The following is a 23,152-nucleotide window of genomic DNA, read 5'->3' on the forward strand; positions in this document are numbered from 1 at the left end:
TCTGCATGCTATGAAAGTTGAATAATTAATTCTATAACAAGTTGTTTGACCAGCATTTGAAAGCCTCCTATAAAGCTTAATTTTCCCGGGTCTTAAATTTTTAATGTTTAAAGAAAACAATGAAGTAAATCTTAAAGCAACGTTCAACCCAAGTTTTCGAATGAGTTAAACTACAGTTTGTGTATATATATATATATATATGAAGATATTGAAGATTTAGAAAAGAAAAGAGAAGAATAAAAATTATTTAAAAAAATATCATAAAGCCGGAAAACAAAATAATGAAAAGACATAATGACTTTATCAGCTCACACGATTATATGCGCAAAATGGAGTGCTAACTAATATTAGATCAATAAAGCCAAAGCAAAATGAATCATACAATAGTGTAAGGAGCACTAAAGAAATTGAAAAGAAAATAGAACATATTAAGAAAAAAAATATATACGAAATGAAACATATATCAAGAAAAAAAAAACAGAAAAAAAATGCAACGAAAATACAGATCAAAACACAAAACGAAATCTATGAAGCGAGTGGCGAATTCAAATAAACTTACGCGGACCGGAATCTTTCAAGAATGATTTAAAATATTTACGTAATAAAATTGCCAAATTGCAAAATATGGACACAAAAGCGTAAATAAATGGATCCTTTTAATTATGCGATCTTGTTGCAGTAATAATGCACGTTTGATATGTTAATTGCTTTGGATTGGCCCGAAAATGGATGCGATTAAAGTAATAATATAATACTGGATGATTCAAAGATTTAAATAATAAGGTTGATATTTAATTACAAAATTTTGAGGATTTTAGAAAATAAACAATTATTTTATTTAAAAAAAAACATGATTTGCTGGTTTTGGACAGATTTGTTACCAGGCGCGAAATAATTCTTACTGTTAATTATTTAGTGCCTGGGAAAAAATGTGTGCAAAACGAGCAAATTATGTTTTTTTTCGGATCATAGGTTATAATACCCTTGCCGTCGGACTAACTGTGGGAGGTTTTCGTAGTTTACCCCTCCATGTAACGTAAACGCGGGTTAGTTCAGTCAGAAATATCCAAGTTTATTCCCGAGTATGATCAAGGATTTCCCTAATCTTTTGGATCAGGGTCAAAATTACAAGGCTGCGGAATCGAACGTTGATAGTCGTAAACGCAGAATTTTATCTGCTGTTCAACGCCGGTTGTACGATAAAATAAATTAATCAAACGAATTATATTTACGGTGATCATCTTAATTATTTCCACTATTATTATTACCCTATATAAATTATTGATTTTAAGTAAATGTGATATTAAAAATTTTGTTTATTGTATTTCAAACTGATAAATGCTTCAAAATTACAGGCCTTTATAGGCAGAAAATTAAAATTTGTTTAGCCAAGAGCAAACGTGGTAACTAAAGAATAATTCATTTTTTGTTTACCATAGCAACAATATCTCTTTTGAGGTGAATGCAAAAAAATTATCAACACAATTGGCGAGGGTATTGTGACCGCTTTAATCGATTGCTGTATAAATAAACTAGTTTTGCAAACAAAAGTTATTCAAGGAAGAAGCATTCACGCCATATTCTAATTTCAGCACGATAAAAATATATATCAACGTCTCATTTTCTGAGCAAACGCTTCAGCATGGCATGTAATCGAGAAGCAAAACATGCATCTATGAATTCCGGGAATTTTAAGTTATTTAGCCAATTAGAATTTAGATATCTAAAAAAACTGTGTATATCATATTAAATATCAATACCGCTATTTTATTTGGAGACAAAAAGACGATATTAACTTGTTTCTCCTAACTCAAAAAAAATTAAAGATTTTATTTTGTCAGTATTTGTTTTATTTACATTTTAAATTGTTTTAATGGCAATGCTCCTCTGAGAGAAAAGAAAACTGTTTATTTGTTTAAATACGCAAATACCAATCCCTTCTGCAAGACTTTGCTTTCCAATTCTATCGAAAATTGCTTATATTATATATATTTGATCTATTACTTTCATTACATCGTTTAATCAATAAAGGGACTCTTCACAAGAACTTTAGTCCCTTTTATTCCTTTAAAAAAGTTCTGATGCCCTGAAGTACTCTTTACTATAATTTTACATGGAATTTTTCACAGTGCTCTTTTTCCGCATGAGTCTTGTTCAATACCTCAGATCACAAATAAGATGATCACAAGTAAAAAAGTGCGGGTCTCAGTGTTTCTGAATCCAAATGGAAGAAAAGTATTGTTCTTGATAGCCAAAACACTACCATATGAGCATTTCAACTCGGGCATAATAATCCATTCATGGAAAAGCTATTTTTAAAACGTAATGAGTAAAAGTACAAGTACTTTGAGCAAAAGTCACTAGTAAAAAGTAGGTTTAATTTTAAAAAGTAACGAGTAAAGAGTAGAAGTAAAAGTATAAGTACTTAAAAAGTAACGATTTTGAGGTGCATTTCGAGAAAATTAAAAATTCAAAGTAACCTTAAATTTCATTAAAAAATATAAGAAAACATATTTTTAAACTGAAAAGCAACAAATTTTAATTTACATGTAATTTTAAAATGCATGAAAAAATTACAAAATGCATTAAAAAATCCAGAAATTGAGAAATACGCTAAAAATATGAGGAAATCGAAAATAAATGTTTTTATATAAGAAGAATTTTTATTTATGTTAATTTTGAAAATATCAAATATTTTTAAACTTTGTTACTTCGAAATTAGAAGTAATAAATTTGTTGAACAAATTCGATAAACATTATAATTTTTTCTTAAAAAATAAGTAATAAAAACAATAAAATTTCTTACTGACATACAAGTCCCCCTTAAATCCATTTAATTAAAAATTATATTTCTATTTTAAGAAGGTTAAAAAAATAATTTTATATTTGTAAATAATATGAATTTTTAACTTGTGATATGGAAATATTGCATTGAATTCACTCCTAATCAAGAATGGAACACTAAAGTTTTATTTCTGAATTTATTTTTATGACAAACTAAATGTTGATGTGGTAAAATTCTAAAAAGAAGAAACAATTATTTTTATTCAGAAAAAAAAATTCAGAATTTTTTTAATACACACTATATTTTAATAAAATTAAGCACAGTTTTCATATTTGAAAACTTAAATGCCAAAAAAAATTTCCATTCTGTGCAAGAAATGTTTGATTTAGTAACGTTTAGTAATATCAAAAAATCTATTGAAATTATTTAGAAAAATACACATATGGGTGACAAATATATTGCTTGTCAAAATCAAATAATTATATTAAGACATTTTTCAAATAAAAAACAATTAGATTTCGCAAAATTATATATCTAACTCCACACAAATTAAGCCTCCAACGTACTTTACTACCATTCGTCATTTCAAGCCAAACTAAGCAAGTTAATATAAACAAGGAAATCATAGGTTATATACTTTTTGGTCCAGGGCTTTGTGCATAAAAAAGAAAATATAAGTCTTTTTTTTAACGGACCCAGCACAAGTCAAAATGAATCAATAGAACATCAAAGATGCATTAAATTGGTTACTTAAAACTATTTTCTAAGGAAAAAACATTCCCTACCAAAAGAATAATTGAAACCACCATTGATCCGAATTCATAAGACCATCAATAGTTCTTAAGGATTACCGGCCACAAAAACTAACGAATTTTTCCAGAAAGAGATTTTGTGGAAGCAAGCTGCCAAAATTCACAAACTCATGAAGATAATTCATGCAGGACAGGATGCCGAAGTAGACAGTACACCGATGTCAGAATAATTGTAGCCTTCGTATACTTAAAGGTTGGATGAATTATCCTTCTTAAAATATTATACATACATTATACTTAATTTATAGTGTTTAAGTGCCATTTTTTTTTCTTTTCTCAAACTTTTCATTTCAACAGTCATTTATTTTTGTCACATTTGTCATTTTACATTTCGTGTTATGAATTATTTTGCTAAAACTGTTTCTGAACTTTTAAAAGCTTTTTTTATCTTGGGTTTTGTACTCGTAGAAAGGGTTGAATTATGTTATACCCATAGTCGAAGACAGACAAAGGAATAAAAAAAAAGTGTATATAATTTAAGGCCTTAAGGTACTCTTATTTCTTAATAAAACATTTTTATTTATGAATTTTCTGTTTGTTATTATCTTTTATGAATTCCATGTATCAAAGCAAATATGTAAAGAAAAAAAGTAGAATCAGATTTATCAATGGTAAAATAACATAGTTTGGAGGAAATGATTAATTATTTTTTCTCTGATAAATATCTCATTGTTCGCATTTTTATCGGTCAGAGCTTTCAGCAAGCACATAAAGAACCGCACTTAAAAATGAAAGCATTTAAAGTACATTATTACCATTAATAAATACCTTAATAAATCAAAAAAATGTTTTTAATGTCAGGCTGAAATTTATCCCCGGGTATTACACATTCAGAAGTTAATGGTTTTCCAAACTACATATCATTAACTTAAGGCATTAGAAGCAAAAAAAATGCTTATTGGTAACTAATGGTTTTGCGTGTCGAAAATGGCTTTACATAGATTTGTTTAATTTTGTCGTATTTTTTGTGCAAATATTTGCTACTGAATATCATTGTGTTTATCAGATTTTCGCTAGGTATCAAATATAAATTTGAATCTGGATGATTAATTTGCTTACGAGCTGCGTTTTTTTACGCAAATAAATTATTTATTATTCGGAGCATCAGTGTATTTTTAACAAAATGTTAATTGACCTTTTTGTTAATATAATGCGTGGGTTTTGAGCATTATTTTAACGGGAAATTGGACGGAAAAACTAATACAATAAAACATGACAGGTTCTTTTTAAATATTAATAGATTGTAGCTGAGCGAATTGTTAGATAAATGAATGGAATTCATTACAAATGATCACATAATAATACATTTATTTTATTTTGTTGCAAATCGAAACACTTTCAATATTGTTGAAGTATTGAACTGTATTATTGATTACAAAACTTCGTGACATATTTAATTGAAAACATTTTTAAAAATAATAAAAATGAGCTTTTTTCTGTGTGTGCATGAAATATTCAGTAGAATTAAAATTAATTTTGGTTCACTGTAGGAAAAAAATTTAAAATTCATGGTAAAAAGAACTGGCTTTCAATGTGCCAACACATTTTACTGAAAATTTAATATTTAAGGTAAAAAAAAAGTTAAAAATGAATTAATCTCCGATCAACAATGTAAGAAGTTTGAATTCAAAGTTCCGGCACTTTATAGTAAAATCTATTTTTGTTGATGTTACGCTAAGTAGCATTATTTATAGTGTAATTTGATCCGGAATTTTTTACAGTGTAGGAATCAAATCCTGAAAATCTAGTTAACGAAAAGGACTCTAACCCAGCGTGCCAAAAATTAAGTAATGTCGTTGAACCATAATATAGATAATAGCTTACAAATTTAGATGATGTATTAATAGGATGTTAAATTGAAATATATTGCTCTATAATGTGAACAATTCAAAGTGAGGAAGGTCTAACTGTCATAATAAAATGCAGTATTAAGAATACTGTACAAAGCATACTGGTTTGAGGAAATGAGAAGCAATATACTCTTGAAAAAATGTTTATTCGCCACATAGTTCAATATTTTTTTTCAACTTTTTTTTATTAAATTTGTGAGCTTATCTAAAAATATGCTATTTTTAAAACTATAAGTAATCAATACATTGTATTGCATAAATAGTCATTTATATATTATTCCTAAAGTAATACGATCTTATATGTATAACATAAAGCATTAACACTTATGTATAATGATGCAAGATGTATAATGATGTTCAGTACAATTATGTAGATAACTAAAATATGGCAAACTAAAAATTTAGCTATTAAAAATTTAGAGTGGAGTCGATTTATAATTTTTTTCAAAATTTGATGCTGTCACCTAACACCCTATTGTAGTACAATGCAAAGAAAAAAAACTGAAACGGATTATTTAGAATAGCTTCTGATCTAATGATTAGATCGTCATGCCTTAGGACTCATTCTTAATGGTTCAAAGAGGTGACCTCAAATATGCTAATTAATTAGTGCAGACGATATTTTGGTTCCTGAGCAATTTAATTTTAAAAATGTCGAATATTTAAATTAGTTGAATTTAAAAATTAGATTTCTCAGGAACTATTCAACCGACTTTGTTCAAAGTTTGCATTTTGCCATGAAAAATACAAACATTACATAATTTAAAATTATGTAAGAACCTGTATACCTAACAATTAAAAAATTTACTATTGTTGAGTAAAATAAGAAAAAAACAAATATTTACGAAACTTTTTTTTACACTTTATAATAATGAGTAATTTCTGGAGCAAAAAGTGAAATTAACATTAAGAGGTCCGCATTTCGGACCGTTCTTCTGACCAAACTTTGGGGACCATTTTTTCATGATTGCGACTACCTCTTTTAGTATGCTTCTGTTCGCAACTTAAAATAACGTCTGAGCTTATTAATTAGCCTATTTGAGGTTATCCATTTGAACCATTAAGAATGATTCCTAGAACGTGGAGATCCGATCATTAGATTAAAAGTTATTTAGAGTGGTTTGCTTTTTTGGCGCATTGTAGAAGTATGGTAAGACCAAGAAAGTTACTAGTACAAGTACGGTGAAGTACAATATATTACGTTTATGTTACTAAAATGTATTTAGTATTATGAATATGCAAGTAACGCTATATTTGTTTTCTTTAACATTATTTTTTAATTCCATATCTTTTAAATTATAGATATAGTTTCGAGTAAAAGTGTGAGAGTAACTGAACTAAAAGTTCCCTCTACCGCCATATTGGGAGAGTCAGTCACTCTTGTTTGCAACTATGACCTTGGGAGTGAAGAACTTTATGTCGTCAAGTGGTACAAAGACGATCTAGAATTTTACAGATTCGAACCAAAAGATGACAACCAATCAGTATATTTCTCTCAGCCTGGCATTGACATCGATGTAAGTTAGAGCAACTGAAACTTAATTGCTGATTTTAGAGATTTCGAATAATTTGTTTACCTTTTCGGAAATTTACTCATTGTTAGCATTGAATAATTAGTGTTCCACGAATGCTTCTTTGAAATAAAAGTTTTTTCTTCTACATTTTAGAATAATAAAAATCACTCCAAAAATTTCAACTTTAATTTAAATAGTCCAAGATTTATTTTTAAGATGAAAGCGTAATGTTTGTAGATGCTTAATTTCAAACGGTAGAAAAAAGAATGTTTTGGACTTACGACTTTTTGGACTAAGACTGTTTTGTAAATTTTTCGAACGGTAAAAAAAGAGCTTTTCAAAATTACTCCAAAACAAATATAGTCGAATCTGAAAACCCCAGAGCAAAATGCAGATTCTTAAAATCGGTGTGAAGGAAGAAATGTACTTTGGCTATCAACAAGATTCGAACCAAAGTTCGTAGTTGGATGCTTTAACTATCATAGTCCAGGGAGAGGTAGGATGCTTTATATAGTAACCATTGTGAATCCCTTCAAAGGTTTTTATGATAAAGTGAAATTAAAAAGTGAAATTAACATTACTGATCTCCTTGACTTAATTATTGGGACCTCATTTTCCAAACAGAGATCCTTCTTAATATTGATATTGGAAATTCGTATGTCTTGATATGCCATTGGGTAGGCCACGATATAAATCTCCCCAAAAATCCCTACCCCTGAGTGTACTACTGATGTTGACTTAAGCATCCTAAAAAGAACCCAAAAATCTTGATTTGAATCTTGCCTACAGCTAATGAACATTCATCCTCCACATCAATTTACACATCACCTCTTACGCATTTTAAAACCCCTCTACATCTCCTTAACAGCTATGTACTTTGCTCAAAAATAAGTATAAGTCTTTTCTATTTTGAATACCCGGAGATTTTTAAATACGACTATATTTGTTTCAAAGCTATTTAGACAAATTTTTGCTTGTTTCTGTGAAATCCTTTTTTAACAGTGTGAGATCATGTAAAAATACGTATGTCTAATACTAACGACTAAGACTGCAATTCGAAATATTTAAAAAAAAAAAGTGTCATCAATTTCCTAATCTAACTTTTGACACAATTTGGTTCCATATATTGTTTCTAGAAAATTTTAGAAATGTAGATAAGAAGTTTCATAATGATTACAGAAAATAAGCACTTCAAAATTTTGAGTATCATTTCAAACTGTTTCTGGGAAATTAAGGGTTTATTTATTTATTTTTTTTAATATTCAGAATACTTTTGGGATTTTCAGATAATATTTGATATAAAAATTTAATTATAATTCCATTGTTAATATGAATACTACTTGCGTTAAAAAATTCGAGCAGTGTATCTAAGAACGTAAAAGATTCTTTCACAAAATCTTGAAATTTGAATGCTACGCAAATATTTAAACTATACTTACACTTTTATTCGCTTTCAGTTCAGTCTAACTTATTTTAACCTCTTTTTTTCAGTTTAGTATCAAATGTAAAACATGAAAAAAATATATAAACATTTTTTTCCCCTAAAACTGAGAAATCGAGCTCTTTCCCACGGCTATATTTGTCCCTCTGGAAATCAGAGATCCATGTATACAACTTTCAAAGAAGCATATTATGATTCTTTTTAAAAAAAATTCCTTAGTTCACATTTCAGTATTTGTTTCCTATTTTGTTACATAATATGAAGTATTTTGTTTCTTTTACCTCAATTTACTCTCTGCGTGATTGAAGAAAAAAAGAAAAGAAAAAGAAAAATATCTTTGAATATATGTTCCTTTGAAAATACATTTTTTTCTTTCTTTCATCGGCTTAAAGTTAAACAAACATATGTTTTTATCTTAGTTAAAGTTGCATAAAATGTGTTTTGTTTGTGTTCAAAAAAGATATTTTCATTTAAAAAGTTATTCTAAGTATTTTTATTTTTAGTATACTTCAAACCCAAAAATAGATGGAGTTATTTTTTTTCGACTTGAGACTAAAAACTGACTTGCTCTTTGTAAAAAAAAATCAAACGAAAATAATAAAATAAAAACATTAATGACACAATACAATATTTTCTTCTTTGTGTGTATGTCTATCTTTTTGTATTGTCATATAATAGCAATATCTAGTTTAAACAATGCATCATTATACAAAGTAATTTTAGAGTGAAGAAAAAATGTATTTCAATTAGTTCTCAGTGAAACACAATAGATTTTTTGCTTGAAATATAATGTAAGAGAATGAAGCATTTAATTATTATTTCTATTAATACCATTCAATTTAGGGTAAAGAGAATTTCTGAAAACGGTTGAATACATTTTTACTCTTGCATATAATTGTGCAACCACTCTGGAATTTTCAGATTTTCAGAAACACTTTTTATGGCGGTATCGAAAATGGTTATCATTATTAGTAGTAAATTCGAATCAAAGAAACTTGTGCATTGCTATATTCAAACAATTAAAAAAGATATAAAAAGATCAGATAGACATATTATTAAGTCATGATAATTTTTTAACTGTTCCATTTGCTTTAAAAACTACGGCTTCAGTTCACTACCTTTGGAACAAAAAATTCGCAAAAACCTCAAATGTTGGAAATTATGGTTGCGCATGAAAAGCATTTAGTGATTTTAAAATACTGCAGATTTTGGATGTATCAGAAATTACTTATAACTATAACGTAAGTTAGGTAATATATGATAAAGTAAGAGATTCTTAAACGCAAGGTTTATTTTAAGAAAAGAAACAAAAAATATGCAAATTTACCATTTTATCCCCAGGGCAATTATAATTGACGTTTCAAGATATATGAAAAAATATAAAAAATTTACCATTTTATCCCCAGGGCAATTATAATTAACGTTTCAAAAAATATAAAAAAATATGAAAAATTTACCATTTTATCCCCAGGGCAATTATAATTGACGTTTCAAAAAATGTAAAAAAATATAAAAAATTTACCATTTTATCCCCAGGGCAATTATAATTGACGTTTCAAAAAACAAATACAAAAATACATGAAAATTTACAATTTTATGCACATAATAATTATTATTAAAATTGTAAAAAAATGCAAATTTACCATTTCAACCACAAGGTAATTATAATTCTAGTTGCCTTTTTTTAAAAAATAATTAATGAGAAAAGTTTTTGAAAGGATTATAACGTCCTGAAATTTTATCTGAGCATGCACGAGAAGTAATGGGAATTTGTTTTGTTAAAAAAAATAATAATATTTCAAAAATTGACCGATAAATGATGCTGTACTCGTCATAAGATGTTAAAAAACGATTGCTGTAAAACATCTTATTTTAAGAGGTTTTTTAAAAACGTAACATGCACAACTCACATTACACTTTTGATAAAAAGGCTGGAATGATATTCTGTATTAACCTATGCACAGTTAAAAACCGATATTTTTTCGTACCTCGATTCAAAACCTCATCGTTGATGGAATTTAAACAAGGAGTGTAGCAACCATGTGCAATGTCTTTAAGTTAACAGCTTAGGAGGACTCTAATTGGTCAAAAATATTAAAATCCATCAATCAAGTTTTGAACTATTTTTTTAATCAAAACAAATTCCAATTACTTCACGTATATTTAAAACAGGTCACTCTGACTGATGGTTATTTCCTTTTAGACTTTTGAATGGGCAATTTTAATTATAATTATCCTGGTTTCACGTGTATTTTTTTAACTGACTGAGCAGAAGTGAACGACACGTACAGGAGATGCATGGACAAATAGTTTCAAAGTTATAAAAGTTTTACATGCTAATAATTCCAATTTTTTAGTTTTACATTTTTACGCACCTAACATTGCTAGCTAAATTATAGAATGGCTATTGATACATTTGTATTGTAGAGCGCAGAATTGAATGAGGTTTAACACTTAAACCTCATTCATTTACTTACATTTACTTAATAATATTTACTTAGCATTTACTTAAATAACTGCAAGAATACTGTGAAAATACTGTTACTGAATTTTAAAATATTATTACAATACTGTTAATTTACTGTTAAAATATTGTTACAATACTGTTAAATTACTGTTAAAATACTGTTGCAATATTGTTACAATACTGTTAAAATACTGTTAAAAATTTTTAAAAATACTGCTACAATACTGTTAAAATACTGTTACAATACTTTTAAAATACTATAAAATGCTGTCAATACTGTTAAAATACTCTTAAAATAATAACAGTTAAAATAACATATAACTGATAAAATACTGTAAATACTGTAAAAATGAATGTTTAAATACCCAAATTCTATACAACTGAACTTTTTTTTTGTGTTTTGGAAAGTCCACTGCAATTAAAGTTTTCAAAATTTCTGATTAAAATATTTAAAAATATATAGCTTTATTCTTTTCAAAAAATATATATTTATGTGAGTATTTTTATTTTTAAGTTATCAAAGTCAGGTAGCAACGTAGTATATTTGAAAAACGTAGCTCTTGACTCAGCAGGAACGTACAAGTGTCAAGTGTCTACAGACGCACCACTTTACAGTTGTGTTCAAGCTGTTAAAGATATGAATGTAGTTAGTAAGTGCATATTTAAATTTTATAAGCATTTATATACCTTATCAATGTGTGTTGCTTCAAATTATTTAATTTATGTGAAGCACTTCTCATTTTTATGGATGTATGAATGAGTGCGCCCTGTAAACGGATGTGACGTATGGTTGTTGCAGAAATTGAATTCTTGTCCATAGATGGCGACACTGGAAAACAAGGACCTTAATTGCCCACCACAACAACAACTTCTCATTTTCATAAATTAATGAAAATACATGATTTATGAAATTCTTTCATGTAATCCAACACTGTAAAAAGAAATAGGTTAGGTTTCTAGATTTATGAGAACACCAGAGAGTTGGTAATTTTTAATGAAATGCATGGTAATGATTTTCTAAAACTAACAATTGAATATGGTTTTGTAATATGTGATAAAATTTGATAACTTTAATATGATACCTTATAGCGTAACATAAAATCTATTTATTTATACGTCACAAGATTCATTATTTCAAATCTAATGTAGTTTCCGTTTGAACAACGGTTTAGATTGACTTATGATCTTTACTTTTAAAAAAAGAGACTTCACACTGTGAAATAAAGTATTGGTCAAAACTGCCAGACGATGGTAAAACTTACCGTGTTTCTGGCTCTATGGGAACACAAAAAAGATCGGTAATTTTTACCGAAGTGCTTCGCTAATGATTTTGGTAAAATTAACAACAAATAAATAGGGTATTATTGCACGTGACAAAAATTGATAACTATGTTAACATTAATAACTTTAGAGAATGACATGAAAACCATTTATTAGGTTAAAGTCAAATTTCAGTTTTGTATTTATTTTACTAAATATATTGTAATAATAACAATAATTTCGAAAACCAGAATTTCTGGTAAACCGTTACAATATGAAAGGAAAACTGACCAAATGAACTATTTAAATGCTGTAACCCATATTATATTTAACCCCATTTAATATTTATGATAACCAGCATTATGGTTCATTTTCATTTTACCAGAATTGGCATTACCATAGCAATTCGATAATTTTACCATTTTTTTTCTCGTTAAAGGTAACGCTTGTTCTAAAGTATTTAGACCATTAATAGTTCTTAAGTTAAAATTTCATTACATTTCGTTTTTTTCTCTTTAATAATATTTTAGATAACATTCTTTTTAATTGTTAAAAAAATATTGAATTGATTAAATTATAAGACAAGAATTTATGAATTATTTAGAAAACATATTTCAAATCTTACTTGAGAGTTCAAAAGGAAAAAACTTGGCAAATTCCAACTATAAGGCAAATAGAAAAAATATTTTTAAGTTATAGTTAATTTCAGTTTTCGAATAGTATTAATTTCAATGGACCTAATAATATTTCCGTTAAACTTATATCTTAGTTTTGATAAGGAAAAACGCATACCGTAAACCGGGGCGAGTCTACCCATTTTTTCAGTTTGTCAACTTTCAAGTGGTCAAACTTTTGTAAATATTAAAGAAAAAAAAGGCTTTTATTAGGTGTTTCGGAATCGCTATTTATCCTTCTTTAAAGCTGTGAAATCGATTTTAGAAAATATTAACAGTTACGCTGTTACTGTATATTTTTATAGAACTGCTGACAAATCTCTCGTATGGGGCGAGTCTACCCATTCTACTAAAATGAATGTTAACATTGTAAATAATCAAATTTTACTACTAAATTGTTATTATAGTTACTATACAGGATATTTATGAAGTAAAATTCATAACTTTATTATATATTCCATTTTTTTTATTTATAAAATAACAAAAATTTAGTATTTGATCGATTATCACATTTTGATCACAGTTTTGTTTTTCTAATCATTAACATTATAAAATAACATTTTTTTCTGATTATTGTTGATAAAAATAAATTAAAATTAATATAAATTTACAATTAAATAATTAATAAATAATAATAATTAAAGATTATTAACAAAATCGAAATTCAAACATTGGAAATCATGAAAAATCCTTTTCCCATTCTTTTGGGAGGTAATAATAATTTATAAATAATAATTTATTTAACTTGCATTAAATAAAAAAAGTTAATTTTGTAATATGAAAATTGAAAAAAATGGGTAAAATAAGCATATTTTATATTAAATTTATATTTAACCTATAAATTTTCTTATTAATGATAAATTTATCATCGCAGAATTAAAATAATATACTCAAATTCATTTAAAATGATTTAATTTTAATATAAACAAAGTTCTAAATTATATTATTATGCTTTATTAAAACTAAATACGAATGGGTAGACTCGCCCCGCGAATTCTGGCTTTTTGTTTACAACAGCAAAACTTACATTCTTTTTGTTTTTTTTTTCATATAAAATTAATGTAATCTTAGTCTTAGATAAGTTTATCACTTAACCAAAGAGAAAATAGTAATAATAATAATATACTTACGTAGCACCAACTAAAAGTTTGCTGATTTTCAATACAAATCTCTCAAAAGACGTTTGAACAGGTCGGTTCAAAAGACACCTAATAAATAAAAACGGATCAAACTACTACATCGCCATCTTCCTTAGAGTCTGAACTAAGTCCTCCATCGGTAAAAAAAATTTATTTGCAATTTAAAATAGTGAAAATTAAATTAAACTAAACTGGGTAGACTCGCCCTTGGATAGGTAGACTCGCTTCGGTTTGCGGTACTAAGTTTTAAACAACTCATTTGAAGTGTAATTTCAGTAAGTTATAAACAAAATGTCCTTAAAATAATCTTTTAACTTTTTCATATATCAAAAAATCGACATGAAAAAGAAAACTTTTAAAACATGGGTGGCAAAATCTTTACTGTCTAAAATTTTACATTATGATTCGAAAAGTCATTAAATCTTAAGATGGAATAGTTTATTTGCTTCAGATATCTAAGGCAGTTCGCTAAATAAAAAAAATAACATAAAAAATTTATAAAAACCCTTGTTCAAGGTAATATATGTTTTAAAACAACCTTTAAAAAACTAAAGTACTTTGATTTTTAATAGAAAAAAAAATATTAATCTCGAAAAAAAGAACAAAAATCGAGAAAAAAAGTACATAAAGAGATAATATTTTCCTTACGTAAATACTTGACGTATGTTTTGCTTTACTAAACTCATTTACCGTGAAATCTTATTACAACAGAAATCTTATTCAACTCGTAATGTAAATTAGATTAAAAGTGGCGCATTTTCTATAAATAGCTCCGTTTCCAACGAGTGACTTTTAAGATATTTCGGATAATGTAATTTGATTTGTTGTTCTAGGTAAAGCTTCGAAAATTATTTGATGTTCATTTGATATCCTCCAATTAAAAGCTTTCAAATAGCTAGCAACATTTAATGGACTCTGACGTCACTTCGGGTTTCACAACACATTGTAAATGTCGTGTTTTGTGTAGTATTTGTTGAATTTAATTACCTGAGCTAAAACTCTTATAGCCAAACAGTAGTTGAGGAAGTGACCTTTGGGATTTTTGAAATAGACTATTAGTACATTATGTGTCTAATAATTTTTATTAAAATTTTCGTGTGCTGATTCAACTTAATTTAGTACGCTTTAAAAAATGGATTCTCAAATCTCATAAAAGTTTCTTCATTTTTGACTAAACCGTTTCCTGATATATATGCTGGTAATGAGCGGTTCCTCAAAGTGAGGAACTATATTTTTATTTTATTTTATAATTGTCTTTAAGCAGCCGATCTAATTTTAGGAAATAACTATCGTCACTTTTTCGAGGAAACAAATTTCGTCAAAAGTAACTAGATTTTTTCCCCAATTCCCACCCGTATATTTTGACATTCGCCTTGTTCCACTGTTTGCCTTGTTTCAACAAAAGCGTCGCCCTGAGTCTCAAACAACGTCAAGGCTCATACTGAGGATACATTTTACGAGAGCATACGTTATTTTACAGTTTGTAGCCTCGTATTTCTCAAAATAAATTAATAAATAAAGGAAAAAATAAGGAACTGGTCTTTATATTTATGGTCATGTTAAATTTACGGGCATTTGTTTATTTCCTGCCAGGAACTTTTTAACTTGTTTGAGTGAATTTTTATATTGTTTGCTATCGAATAAGAAGTCTATCAAAGGTGTTTATTTGAGATTATAAATTGAATAACATGCAGATAAACTCGATACTGTACATAAAAGGCTAAATCTTCTAGCTACTATCATAAACATATCACAAACATTACTGTCATAAGCAATATAATCAATTTTGAAATTTGAAATTGTCAGACTTTTACTATACCTGGGTATATTAACTATTTAATAATAATGTTTAGAATTATCATGCAACTAAGTATACCCAATGTGAAATAGCCATCATCTGTTGATTAATATCTTTAGAATAGAAACTGGAACTAGTCCAATCATGAATTTTCCTCATAACATTAACTATTACTAGTAGTGCACGTTAATATAGTTTGATCAGCTAGATATTACATCTAATATTAGCAATAATATTAAATAAGTTGTCCTTCCTAACAGCCTGATACAATTAGTTAATATAATTATATTTAAGTACTAAGTTTGTTAAAAAAAAAGTCGCTAAAAAGAGTAGTAAGGACAATATGTGTTTATAATTTAATGCAACCAATTGATTATTATTCTAAGTAACTGGTTATTTAAATTATTTTAATAAGTAACTTTTAAAAAATATAGATAGTTATTTACCAAAGAAATTGATGTAATTAATTTTAATAAAATTACAAAAAATTAAAATGCCAATAAAAGTTATGACTAATGTGCAAAAAAACTCTTTATTAAATGATGTATTGCTATGCATTAAACATATTAGTTTATAGCATTATAATAATAGTATAAACTCACAGAAATTCGTTGTTGATAAACATTTCAAAATTAATCTTGTTGTAGAACAATGAATAGAACAAATTGTACGTATGTAATTGTAATAAATGATATTCCTTATATGAAGTGGTTTAAAAAGTTGTAGTAGTTTTGAATCTCAATAAAAAAAACATCTACTTCTGTATAATAATGATCTATATTTATGGTAAACACCTTAAAAGTTTGAAAATATTTGCTTTTTGTAATTCAAATTGAATATTTTCTTTTTAGTTTTACCAATGGAAGGACCAGTCATATCAGGGGGAAAAGGCAAATACGATTTTGGGGATAATGTTACTTTAAATTGCACATCAGCCAAATCAAAACCAGCTGCCAAATTGAGTTGGGTAGTAAATGGAGTTTTAGTAAGTATTTAACAATCAAATTGTTTATTTCTAAAACATGAACTCATATTTTCTAAAAGTGTTTGATCTTACAAATACAATATAGCAGAAAATATAATGAAATTGTTACTTATTTTAAGACATTTTCTTACTAAATGTGTTACAGTGAAACACCGAAATCTGGAGAATGTCGACATTCAAGTAGTCGCTTGGTGTATGTCCGAAATATTTGTTATATCCAATTTTATATTAATTCATTCGTTAATATTATTATATTTATTTGATATATTTATATTTATTCCATATTTTAATACTTACTGACGATAGATTAGAAGAAACATCAGTGTTTGGAGTATCGGGCAAATATATACGGGGCAGTGGCACTTGACCTTAAAAAAACATCAGTGTAGGGTATACCGGGCAAATGTATACCGTGCAGTGGCACTTAACCTTAAAGAAACATCAGTGTAGGATATACCGGGCAAATTTATACCGGGCAGTGGCACTTCACCTTAAAAAAGCATTAGTGTAGGGTATACCGGGGAAATGTATACGGGCAGAGACACTTAACCTTAAAGAAACATCAGTGTAGGATATACCGGGCAAATTTATACCGGGCAGTGGCACTTCACCTTAAAAAAGCATTAGTGTAGGGTATACCGGGGAAATGTATACGGGCAGAGACACTTAACCTTAAAAAAACATCAGTGTAGGGTATACCGGGCAAATACATACCGGGCAGTGGCACTTAACCTTAAAAAAACATTAATGTAGGGTATGCCGGGCAAATGTATACCGGGCAGTGGCACTTAACCTTAAAAAAACATTAGTGTAGGATATACCGGGCAAATTTATACCGGGCAGTGGCACTTAACCTTAAAAAACATCAGTGTAGGATATACCGGGCAAATGTATACCAGGCAGTGGCACTTAACCTTAAAGAAACATCAGTGTAGGATATACCGGGTAAATGTATACCGGGCAGTGGCACTTAACCTTAAAAAAACATTAGTGTAGGGTATACCGGGCAAATGTATACCGGGCAGTGGCACTTAACATTTAAAAAAACATCAGTGTAGGGTTAAAATATCGAATAAATTCGTATCAAATCGAATGTAATAAATATTTCGGACATTCACCAAAGCATATCTGTGATTGTCGACATACACCGGTGAGGGTCCGAATGTACAAGAATGTAATGAAATATTCGATCTTTCACCGACGTATTTGGTGTTTGTCGACATTCACCGGGGAAAGTCAACAACCACCGATTTCGGTGTTTCGCCGTGATATATATAAAGCATCGGACAGTTCCTAAGAAAACGAAACACTATCAACCCAAGTCCTCTTGCTTTCTAATATCTTGTCGATTCTGTTTCTCTATGGAGAGCACAAGTACGCAGGTGTTATTTGTCCCCACATTTGCTTCTTTTGTCTCATAGGAGGCAAACAGCAATGATAATGCTGTAGATGTGGGCAGAAAGGTAACCATGAGCAGTTGCCAAGTGTATCTAGAAGACTAATACTTCTTCCATATCTGGTTCATATTTCAATAAACAGTTCGTTCTGGTGCGCCGACTGCATAATTTGTTTAATTATTCATTTAGTAAAAGTGCGAAAGGAGTATTTATTGTAAATTTTCTCTTATTTTGTGTTTGAAATGTATGAAACTTAATATCTATTTTCTCAGTCTCACAGGAAACAAAAGTTAGAAGCAATAAGTTTAATTAATTATCTCTTTTTATTCCACTGAAGGTTCTTTTTAAAATATAAGTTATTTATCAACACGTTGGTCTAAGTATTTTCAGTCGTAAGTTGAAATTTTGTGTGTTTTCTAAAATTGTTATCTATTATCTTTTTATTATTTGGATTTTTCTTTCTTTGTTTAGTTAAGTTTTTAGACCTCTTGTTTTGACATGCAAAACCATATTGATTTTCTCTGATACATTCGAATATTTGAAATCTCTGTGGTTTAAACTAAATACATGCACGATTTTTATTTCACACTAAACTCGAATTGTTATTGGCATCAATCTAACTATCATAATTGAATCTGCCTCAAAATTTGAACTTATATCGTGCTCCCTGAACTTGGAAGTTTAAAAACTCACTTGAAATTTTTAATAAAGGCGTTTTAAAATCCGTACACATAAAGAAAAAGGGGGAAGAGCACGTCACATAAGTGGACATCACTATGATAATTGCACAGCAACCCATATTTTGAAATGCCATCTGCTCCTAGGGGTGAGAAGCCATTATGGACTGACAACCCTTGAGCTTTTGAACTGATTCTTTGATTTAACTAAATTATCGTATTTTCTTATAATAATTGTTCACGAAAATTGCATTATATTAGACCAAGAGATGCTGTTTTATTGTAATTTAATGAATTAGCATCAAAATAATCCACCGATTATCAAACTGGTCCATAGTGGAGAGGATTTCCAACAGGCTTACGATATTTCTAATCATAGATACCAGTTTCAATCCGTATCCCACATAACAAGCAAACCTCACTGCAAACGTTGTATTCTAATTTTTTTTACTGGTGAATAAGTTTGACTGCTTAATCATTATTCTTACAAAGCAGAAATGTTACAATGTCAATGTTAATTTTTTTAAGCATTAAATAAAGGTTCGCATAAACCTTTACGAAAAAAAAGTATTTAACTTCTCTGCTTTTACTGCAAAACTTGTTTTTAATTTTTTTTTCCTTTGCGTGTTTTGTTAATTCCTCATAAGCAGCATTTTTTAATGATGATGCGCGGTTGTTTTAGATTCAATCTCCATATAAAACTACTGTTTATGGAAGCTGAACGCAAACCTCATCGCACGTAATCTAGCATAGTTAGATTTAACATGTTTCAAGCTTGCATGGTTTGTTTGCTTCTCATTTATAAACCTTGTTGGGTTTTAGTAATAAAGGTTGCTGCAACATTAAAATTAATCTTATAAATAGGGGAGAGTGGGGTCAATTGTAACAGGGTACGATTGTAATAGAGCAAAAATTTCGAGTGTCGGGTTCTGGATTTGGTTCCTAGGTGGCGCACAAGGTGTATTTAATAAATCTACATGTACACCCCTGCTGTCAGCCATTTTTATGTACTTTTGAAAGAGTTACATCACAAAAGATATTTTGACGCTGCGTAAGTACTTTTTTTGGTATTAGAATATTATATTGTTACAAAGTAATTTTGTTTAAACAGATGAAAATTATTAACAGAATATGTAAGTGGACACCTTAATTAACATTTAAAAAAAAAAAAGATTAGTTATGTCAATTAACTAGCATTGTTTTTAACAAATGAAGCTGAAATGGCGTCTTGGGGACAATTGTAACAATAAGTAAAGGGGCGATTGTAACAGCTGAAAATAAATTCATAAATTCAATTGCAATTGTTTAACCCTTTAGGTCCCATTTCTTTTGTTTACAAACCATTACTTAACTCTTGAAGAACCACCAACAGTTTCCTATATCATTTATATTATATTGCATGTGCATTATTTTATTTGTCACCTTTCACAGCACAAATTAAAACTTTTAACCCCTTAGTTCTCTGCTCATTATTATTTTTACTTCTAAAATATCACTACTATTTTAATCAATAAAAAAATATATCACAACTATGATAATATGTATGATTAACTATGTTTTAGTTGAATTTATGAACTGTTACAATTGACCCCGTAAGTGGGGACAATTGTAACAAGTGCACGACTGTCAAAAATTGTTAATAACTAATATAACAACATTTAAAATAAGGTATTTATTTTTTTTCTACCAGAGGAGAGTCTACTTTACTCGTCTGTCAATTAATACTAATAATATATTGGATTTTTTGTTAGTTAAAAATAGTTAAGTAAAAAATGTTACAATTGACCCCACTCTCCCCTACTATCTGGAAACCCTTTTAAGGCACAATTTGGAACCTAATTATTTCAGAATATCTTGAATCCCCTTAGTATAAATTGAAAGCAACAAAGATCAATTGTGTGTTTTCATTTTTATTTCAGATTGATGACAATGACACCACTGTAGACCATGGAGTTATTGTCGATACAGAAAACCTAGAAGCCACATCCAAAACACTGCAGATTCCGGTAACCGAGAGACTGCTAAGCAACGGGAGATTAGCGATAAAATGTGAAGCTTCCTTTTATGGTAGAGTAGCCATTATCAGTAGAGATATCACACTTATTGGTAAGAGAATCTTTATTGTTTACTGATATGACATTTTGTGAATGAATGTCTCCTCTCACAAAAATACATGACATATATTCCTCAGAGAGGAGACATTCCTCAGAGGAAAGTCACAAATCAACACTTTCCTCTGAGGAATGTTTAATTTAAACTACAGAAATTAACCGTTTCTTTACAATAACTCATATACCGTAAAAGAAATTACGGATTATATAATGGTAAAAAGTACCGGCAAACTGTGAGCCAGGGTTCTTTTCCGGAAATTTCATTTTTACCGGAACTTGTTACGGGGCAAAAAATCTGATATACCATAATTTTTACAGTAATAATTATGGTAAAATCACTGAATTACTCTTGTTAGATAAATATAACTGTATAAATTCATGCATAATATTTTACTACAAAATGGGTTTTACGAATAATGCCCTCAAAATGACGCCCAGGTAGCACAAAACCATCAATTTTATGTCAAAAATACTTATAATTTACGTGAAAATAAAACGTCGAATTATAGCAAAAAATGGCTTTCAAAAAAATTTAAAATTCAAGTAAAATTATCAGTAAATAAATTCGTTTTTTTTTTTTAATATTTTACCAACCACTTTTTACTTGGTAAGAATGAATATCTTATTTTTACATAATATTTATGTCAACAATGCGTCAAAATGTATATAGGTTGAAATGTGAAATTATACAAAAAAATGGCTATCCAAAAAAAAAAAAAAAAAAAAAAAAAAAGAATTTTTACATAAATAAGAACCAAAATTTACCGAAATTTAAATAGTAAATTTGCATCGTCAATTAATCTAAATAATAAATATTCTTTAGACAGTCTTTTGTAAAATTAAATTCTCAAATATTTTAAAAATTTCTCAGAAATTGTATTCTTAAATATTTAATTCTTGAAATTTAATTTCGTAAAATTTAATTCTGAATCTTACCAAAGGGTAGTTAGTAAAATCCATTCTGTTAATATTACGTAAACTATACCAAAGCTTTTTTTTTACCAAACATCTCAATGGTAATATCATTTTATCAAAATTACGTAAAATTCACGAATAAATCCTATTGATTCTCCTGAATTCTCAAAAATGAAAGTATCACGTGAAGCGGGCTTTACTTAACACCATTCTAAATTTTTACATGTTATCTTAGTATGTTAAAACTTAAGAGAACGCTGTATCATGGTAGGCTTTTTTCATCACCATTGGTATATTAACCCCTTAACGTTCGGTTAATTTTCAAAAAAATGGTCATAAAAGGGCATATTATTTTGGCTTTTGTATTTGTAGTACATATTTGATTAGTGCTGACATCTAGTATAAAATAAACTAACTATTTACAATTACCTTAAAAATATCCTGATACTGCCATCTGGTGTGTAAAATGAAAAATAAAATGTTTTCCGAGCAAAAGAAATGAATTAGTTTTATTCTTATTAGCGCGTTACTACTGAACACTCCAACCCGTCAATATCACGGGAGCGAGAAATAGAGGGCGAAACCTCACCCCGTCATTTTCACGGGAGCGAGAAGGAAGAGGTTAAAATTTAAAGTATAGAGGAAAGTAAGTTCAGGTAAACTGTTAATAATCTTCACACTTTAAGAAATTGCAATTAATGCTTACTGAAAGGAAAAAGAAAAAAAATTATATTTAAAGTAAAGAAATAATGGAGAATGATTCGAAATTTTTTTTTTATCGGCTATCTTAATTTTAGTTAATCGTAATTAAAATTTCTATTCTAATTTTTCACTCTCAGAAGTCACAATTTAAAACAGAACGTAAATTTACGTGATCCATAGTTCGAGTGTTAAAATAGTAATTGGATTTATTTAAATTTAAAATTATTTAGATTGTTGAACCGTTATTCTCTTCATAATCTTAACATTTTGAGAAATTGCGTGTAACTTTTACCGAAGTGAAAAATAAATAATTTACATTTAAAAAAAAAAATAATTGAAAAGAATTTGAAAATGTTTTTTTTTTTTATCGGCTATCTTAATTTTAGTTAATCGTAATTAAAATTTCTATTCTAATTTTTCACTCTCAGAAGTCACAATTTAAAACAGAACGTAAATTTACGTGATCCATAGTTCGAGTGTTAAAATAGTAATTGGATTTATTTAAATTTAAAATCATTTAGATTGTTGAACCGTTATTCTCTTCATAATCTTAACATTTTGAGAAATTGCGTGTAACTTTTACCGAAGTGAAAAATAAATAATTTACATTTAAAAAAAAAATTGA

The 23,152-nt window shown here is 28.2% G+C and overlaps 1 protein-coding gene across 3 annotated transcripts in view; it reads left to right on the forward strand.

The window, feature by feature from the left end:
- The window catches only part of LOC107440765 (endothelial cell-selective adhesion molecule), a 107,946-nt gene that overhangs the window by 78,841 nt on the left and 5,953 nt on the right, over nucleotides 1-23,152 (forward strand). For all 3 annotated transcript variants that reach the window (XM_043044523.3, XM_071177840.2, XM_087157762.1), the window contains exons 3-6: nucleotides 6,750-6,964; nucleotides 11,384-11,519; nucleotides 16,592-16,725; nucleotides 20,719-20,905. In XM_043044523.3, the coding sequence (XP_042900457.1) occupies nucleotides 6,750-6,964; nucleotides 11,384-11,519; nucleotides 16,592-16,725; nucleotides 20,719-20,905 (672 nt within the window). The remainder of the gene's footprint in view (nucleotides 1-6,749; nucleotides 6,965-11,383; nucleotides 11,520-16,591; nucleotides 16,726-20,718; nucleotides 20,906-23,152) is intronic.

This window comes from Parasteatoda tepidariorum, chromosome 2 (genome assembly GCF_982258835.1).
Source record: "Parasteatoda tepidariorum strain Cologne lab strain chromosome 2, Ptep-v5.0, whole genome shotgun sequence".
Lineage (NCBI taxonomy): Eukaryota > Metazoa > Arthropoda > Arachnida > Araneae > Theridiidae > Parasteatoda > Parasteatoda tepidariorum.